General features: G+C 33.6%; 2 protein-coding genes across 2 annotated transcripts; one reads left to right on the top strand and one right to left on the bottom strand.

Moving 5' to 3' along the window:
- Positions 1-53: 53 nt before the first annotated feature.
- Positions 54-1,588, bottom strand: LOC111029093 (uncharacterized protein K02A2.6-like; the record flags this gene model as incomplete). Its single annotated transcript, XM_022307944.1, has 1 exon — positions 54-1,588. A coding segment is annotated over exon 1 (1,535 nt), but the record flags the coding sequence as incomplete, so codon positions are not given.
- A 3,242-nt stretch (positions 1,589-4,830) lies between these two features.
- On the top strand, positions 4,831-7,245 carry LOC111029094. The gene is made up of 3 exons (XM_022307945.1): positions 4,831-5,490; positions 5,893-6,108; positions 6,185-7,245. The coding sequence occupies exons 1-3, from the start codon at positions 5,268-5,270 to the stop codon at positions 7,201-7,203; spliced, it is 1,458 nt and encodes a 485-aa protein (XP_022163637.1). The 5' UTR covers positions 4,831-5,267; the 3' UTR covers positions 7,204-7,245.
- The last annotated feature ends 16 nt before the right edge of the window (positions 7,246-7,261 follow it).

Raw genomic sequence — 7,261 nt, 5'->3', positions numbered from 1 at the left:
TTTTTAATAAATAATATAAAGCCCCTGCTTTTGAAGACATATTTTCAACAAACTTCGAATAATAGTTAACAAGACCTAAGAATGCTTTAACTTCTTGTACATTACATGGTGGTGGAGCCTCAGTAATGGCCCTTTCTCGCTCTCGAGGAATATGTAACCCCTCTTTGTCAATTCGATAACCCAAAAATGTAACACTGTCCTTAAAAAAATTACACTTCTCCTTCTTAACCGACAAACCAGCAACATTCAATTTTTCCAAAACCAACGATAATCTGTCATCCAATTCATTTTTGTCTTTCCCAGATACAACTATGTCATCATAAAAACAACCGGTCCCAGGTATACCATTCAAAAGCTTATCCATTTCCCTTTGCAGTAAACCAGGTGCTGATGCTATTCCATAAGGCAATCTTTTAAACATATATAAACCCTTATGAGTAGTGATTGTCGTTAACCTTTGACTTTCCTTACTAAGTAACAATTGCTGGTATGCCTGACATAAGTCAAGAGTACAAAATAAAGTTGCACCACGGAACAAATTCATTAAATCATTTATTCTAGGAATTGGGTACCTATCTACTTCCAAAAATTTGTTTAACGTAACCTTATAGTCCCCACAAAGTCTAATAGCACCGTCTGCTTTGACTACTGGTACTATAGGTGTACCCCAATCACTGGTTTCAACTGGAACCAATAAATCTGCTTCAATTAATCTGTCTAGCTCTTTACTCACTCTGTCTTTCAAAGAGAAAGGTAAAACTCTAGGCTTACAAAATATTGGTCTAGAATTTTCTTTTAAAATTAAATCAAATGTCTTATGTTTGTAACAACCTAAATCTGTTTTAAAAACTGAGGAATACTTATGTATAACACTTTGAAGTGTTAATGAATTAAAATCTATGCATTTGGATAAAATCTTCATTTCTTTTAACCAATCTCTACCCACTATAGGCGGACCACCATCTCTCACTACATACAAATTTAATACCTTATTTAAGTTTTTATACTTCACTCTACATTCCAAAATTCCAATTGGAATAATAATTGAACCATTGTACGCTTTTAACCCAATAGTAGTTTTTTTAAGATCCTCTATCTCCCCCAACTTAAAACTCTCCAAATCTTTTTTTGATATAACCGACAAAGCTGATCCTGTATCAACTAAAATCTCTATCACTTTATTACTAATATCCAATTTAACACAAAAAGGCTTAACTGAGTTACTTCCGTCTGAGTCAAGATTATATAAATTACTTAAGTTAAGGTCAACTAAATCTACATTATTAACATGTTCAGTTTTATTTTTACTAACTTTCTTAAGGTGCCCAATTTTAGAACAATTAGAACACGAATATGTTTTAAACTTACAATCTGGCTTGGAATGACCATCTACTCCATAACAGTAACATACCAATTTCTTTTTCTTTGGTCCCTTAGCTGCAATCTTGACATGACCACCTTTTGATTCTGATAAGCTCCCTTGCTGCTCCGATTTTGGAAACTTATGGTTCTTCTTCTTAATCACTTTCTGATAATGAATTTCTTCCTGAGTTCCCAATTTAGTAACATCATTGTTAGCTGATTCCATCGCTAATCACAACTCTGTGCATTTTTTCAATGTCAAAGATCCTTCTGTCAGCAATCTCTTCTTAATGTTGTTATCTTTAATACCAAATATAATTTGGTCCCTTAAGGCATCATCGAGTGAAAGTCCAAATTCACAATGTTCAGACAACTTTTTTAAAGCAGTTATAAACTGAATAACCGATTCACTTGTAGCTTGTCTACGCTCCTTGAACTTGTATCGCTCTGTGATAACATTTGGCTTAGGATTCATATAATCTATTAATAACTGTTTAAGATCATCATACTTTTTATCCCTAGGGTTCATTGGCGTACATAAATCTCTGATTAACGAGTACCCATCATTACCTAATAGCGTTAAAAACATTAACTGTTTCTTGTGTACATTTATTTCATTAAGCGCCACAAATAACTCGAACCGTTCAATCCACGCGTTCAAATTGTCTTCTTTTAACCGTAACTCCGGCATATGCCCAACTTGCCCTATGCAATTGTTATGCGCATTACCTGGGTTATTGTCGTTCGACATGTTCGAAGATCGTAATTCTTCCCACACGAAAACCACGTGACACTTCAACAAAAAAAATTGACTTAACCGATTACTTCACATGTGCACTTCACCAATTATCTTCGTCGCCATTGTTATATTTAAAGTTCAACCGTTATACTAAATAATTAATACAACCCTTTTAAAGCATAATGATTCTTTATTATAATTCACAACTGTTACCTATGCTCTTATATCGTAGCATGCCATAGACATAATCCTTAAGATCTACTACAATCATGTAATTCTGTTATCATATAACTGTGTGTCATTGTGACCAACATTACAACTCAAACACTACAGTATTTTCCAGTAAACTTTTTTTCTATTATTTATTACTTACTATGGTAGATGAAAAATATATGTACAAGCATTTTATTCATTACACTTACACAGTTACACACTAAAATACAAAGCACAACTTACTATAGAAGTGTACAAGTACCTACAAGAATAATATTTTTTTTTCCGGACTTTTTTTTCCTAGTGTGGGACTTTTTTTACCGGGACTTTTTTTTCCGATTACCATAAGAAACGGTACCGTAAGGAGACAATGACGGTGATCTGAACCTGTTTAAACCGAAGCTGGTTGATATTGACTACTGGACCGGAGCTGGTTGACGTTGACGACTGGACCGGAGCTGGTTGACATTGACGACTGGACCGGAGCTGGTAGATGTGGTAGACTGGACCGGAGCTGGTTAATATTATTGTTTGGATTATATCCGAGACTACTCATTATAATTTGCCGATCGCTAGCTGCGACGACGTTGTCTTCTGACAATAACGTCCGAAACCGACTATATCGAAAGGGCTTCAGGAACGGCGGTGCTACAAAGGGCACAGACAAAAAGGCCGTAAAAAGAGAACCACGTGTAGTGTAACGGAAAAAAAGAATGTGTTTTTGTAGAGCGCTGTACACACACATACAACCAACGACGTATCTCGTCAAGAGTCTCAACAACAACAATAATACGAGCACACAGCGGGCCGACTCGCCGGCTAGACGCCGTTCGATCCAGCTGATCGAACGACGACTGCTTTCTCGATCAAGGGGGAAACAGTGTGACAACATCCGCACCAGTGGCCGATCATAATAGACAACTTGCGCGAACATAACGATTTCCGTAACACATTTAATGAAGTGCAGAGAACTAGCAAGCATAACTATGTGCCCCGAAACACAGCCATTGCGTATAGGGTCCGCTGGACTACCTTGTGAAATTGAATTATTCATGAAACTAACGGTGGTGCCGTCAACCTGTGCAATAAAATACTTAGAATTAGCGCGTAGCATCTACCATAAGTTAAAATATCATAATAAGTGGATTTATATAATAAACATCAGTGGTGAAGCGTCATAGGAAACAAAGAGACAACGTCACTCCACTTAGAAATTAGAACACTTTACAAACAAATAAATATTTTATTTTATTTAATATTAGATAATGTGAATTTTATTTTATATTATAAAATATATGATGTATTCTATATGTTTTAGTATTTGTTAAAATCGGTTTTTCGTTGTAGTGTTGACGTGTTGTACAGTTATGGATTTCTTAAAACAGACTAGAAGCGCGCGATACGGCCGTAGGGTCATTCCAAATATGGTATTATATTATCTAATAGACGTTGCGACGCAACGTCTCACAAATATTGGCGCGCGGGTACAGGGGGAATGTTAATCAGAGTGGGGTTTACTATGTAGTATGTACGCTATGAGACGCGTCTCGCCGTTCGTAATTACCACAATCCTCAATATTTATTATCGACGTCACCGTCGCGATTGATATAATATAGTAATATTCTTTTCTTATTCGTATCTATAAAGTGAGCAATAATAATAATAGTCTAATACGTATTTAATTTTAATAGCAGTGTATTTATAATAATTCATATTTTATATTTAAATTGATGAATCTTTTAAACATATTTTAAACTATTTAGTTGTTGTTTTCCGTTTAAATTTTTTTTGTCGCTTAAATAATTTCTTTCTGAAATATATTATTTTAAATTTGTCTACCCTAATCCCGAACCCAAGCTTCACCACTGATAAACATGTTAGACGATGTGGCAGTTACGTGTGATCGGTGGGATAACGCTAAGAATATTCAATTAAGTGGCGTAGGCATATTAACATTAAGTGAACAGTGCAGGGCGCATACACCACAAGTAGTGCTAACACCCTACAGACATCTGAAGTCTGTTCAGTATATCGACTTCATTCCTCCAGTGAACATACCAAGTGTTAAGATTCCAGTAGTACCAAGTCATAAATTCAATAACTTACTAAATCATCAAAATTCTATAATTAAACTAAATCACATAAGTGACTTTTCTAAAACAATTAAGGAACTCGAAAACGCTGTACAGGACGAAAAAGACCGAAGTTTATTATAAACAACCACTGGTATGCATACAAAAATAATTATACTATTATGTATAATATTAGGAATAACGATAGTTTATAGTTTATATAGTACTTATAAAAATAAACAAAAATATCGTAGTCATAGAATAATAGTGCCTAGAGTAGAAGTAACTACATTATAAAATATTTAATAAAAAAAAAAAAAAAAATGAGTACTGTAGGAGAATTGCTGAGGTTCATGGACCTTCGATATATACTGTACGAGGGCGATCATTCGAATCCCGGAATAAAAATCCCCGGAAAAAAAATCCCCAGAAATAAAATCCCCGTTAAAAAATCCCCGGTAAATAAAATCCCCAGAAAAAAAATCCCCGGAAAAAAAATCCCCAAAGCAACTATTTAAAAGCGGAATGACTATAATACTACCAATATATAACTTGACTAACTCACTGGACACTCTCTGATAAACGTTGAGCCTGAACAATGATAGATCGAGGCTTGCAATTTACACGGTACATTCGTACTACAAATTTAGTGTGCAATAAGAAAGCATTTTACAGATAAAAAAGGTTCGCGGGCCGCTAGTTGGGTGGGCCTTGGCATAGAGCAATAAAATTTGAAATTGGGAAAATACAAGTCAAAATAACTCAAAATACGTAATATTTGGTATCTATACGTTATTATAACGGTTACGGTTAGTACATCTTCAGTTCCTATTAAGTAACTTTGATTTGTGTGACTGTGCGAGGCCGTAATTGTCCGGCTATGGAAATCAATGCGACTATGGAAATTGTTAAATCTAACCAAGGGAACTATAAAATTTGCTTAAATGGTTATACTTATGTACACCAAAAAGACTGTAAGTTTTTCAAGAGATGGAGGTGTGCAAAATATAGTTCATTTAAATGTTTAGCCATTTTAAAAACATCGCTTCAAAATAGTAATCCAAGGGAGATCCATGAACACAATCATTCTGCCGATAAAAATGGTAAGATTTATTTTAATTTAATAATTTACATATAGTTAGGACACTTATATATTTATGTGTTATAAATATGTTCTCAAATTTTAATTAATTAATAAATTAATGTAGCACGACAAATTATTGTCGATAACAATTTTATCATAGGCCTTGATAAGTAGGTACCTATTACTGAATTAGTAACCAATTAGTACGTCCAGAATATAATTTTACAGATTTTGTTTTATTCGACAGACGATAAAATAAATCACTATAGGACAGTGTTCCAACTTATAATTTTAATTTTCCTATAAAATATTATGTAAAATATTATACAAACAAATTTAAAAACAAATATAAAACTACAAATATTTTATGTTCGCAAGATTTCCGCCAATGAATATAAATAAGAATTGTTATTATTTATAGCTATAGCTGCCATAAAAGTTAAACAAGAAATAAAAAATAAAGCTTTATCCTCAAATGATACACCCGGCCAAATATTTTCGGAGGTAATCGGGAATCTGGATGTCGATGTTTTAGCTGAGTTACCCAAGGAAGAATATTTAAAACGTAGTATTAGATATCATCGAAGTTTTCATAATCCGAACGAACCTCAAAATATCAAAGAAATTGTTATTGATGGTAAATTTTTTTTTTTAATTATATTAATTAGAAAATAAAATCCTATACTTAACAAATTATATCTATTTTATTACAGGTGAATGGGCATTATTGGGTAATAATAGACTATTATTGAGGGATAATGGTCCAGAGGCATCTGAAAGGATAATTATATTTGCAACAGATGAACACTTGCAACTGCTTTCAGAATCAGATACTTGGTATTTAGACGGGAATTTCGGACTGTCTCCAAAGTTTTTCCTACAGTTATATGTAATACGGGTAAAAAAAAATAATGTATTTGTAACTACGATTTACTGTATTTTACAAAGGAAAACTAAAAATACATACGTAGAAATGTTTCAAATTATAATGGATGAATGTGCTGAACGAAATGTATACCCTGACCCCAAATGTTTACATCTCGATTTTGAAAGCGCAGTTATTGAAGCAGCTAAAGAAGTAATTGGTGTCCATATTGATATAAAAGGCTGCTTCTATCACTTATGTCAATCGACGTTCAGGAAAATACAAGAATTGGGCTTTGCTTCGAAATACCATAAGGATGAAGAGTTTCGAAAACAATGTGGAATGATTGATGCACTTGCATTCCTTCCATTGCACCTCGTAGAAGATGGAATGAAATATTTAAAATATAGTTTGCCTGAAAATCTTATGGATTTATTAGATTATTTTGATTCGTATTATGTAAATGGCAAGTATCGAAGAATTGGAAACGACGAAAATAACATGAGGTTTCGAAAACTGCCACCAATGTTCCCACCAGCTGTGTGGAATGTAAATAAAACCACCCTCAATGACTGCCACAGAACCAACAACATCGTTGAAGGGTGGAATAATAGGTTTTCCAAACTAGTTGGTCAAAAACATCCTACAATGTGGAAACTTATTAGGAAAATTAAAAATGAAATTGACGCCGATCGAGCACAGTTAGCATTGGATGCTTTAGGTGAACCAAGACGTACAAAAAGAGGACAAAATCAAACAATAAATATCCGCTTGAAAGAGTTAGTTATAAGACAAAGTGAAGATAAATTAAGCATTGGAGACTTTTTGACAGCTGTGTCTAACAATATAAGAAAACGAACCGACTGAACCGAATCTGACTATAATTATATACATTTATTTTATTATTAATTAACTAACTAATATT

This window comes from Myzus persicae, unplaced genomic scaffold (genome assembly GCF_001856785.1).
Source record: "Myzus persicae strain clone G006 unplaced genomic scaffold, MPER_G0061.0, whole genome shotgun sequence".
In the NCBI taxonomy this organism is placed as follows: Eukaryota; Metazoa; Arthropoda; class Insecta; order Hemiptera; family Aphididae; genus Myzus; species Myzus persicae.
The sequence above is the reverse complement of the archived record's forward strand: the minus strand, read 5'-3'. Positions and strand labels throughout refer to the sequence as shown.

Bases quoted from the DNA above. Each gene is read 5' to 3' on its own strand.
- LOC111029094 (XM_022307945.1), top strand. From the start codon at position 5,268: ATGGAAATCAATGCGACTATGGAAATTGTTAAATCTAACCAAGGGAAC. The intron at 5,491-5,892 runs GTAAGATTTATT...TATTATTTATAG, and splicing joins TCATTCTGCCGATAAAAATG to CTATAGCTGCCATAAAAGTT. The intron at 6,109-6,184 runs GTAAATTTTTTT...ATTTTATTACAG, and splicing joins CAAAGAAATTGTTATTGATG to GTGAATGGGCATTATTGGGT.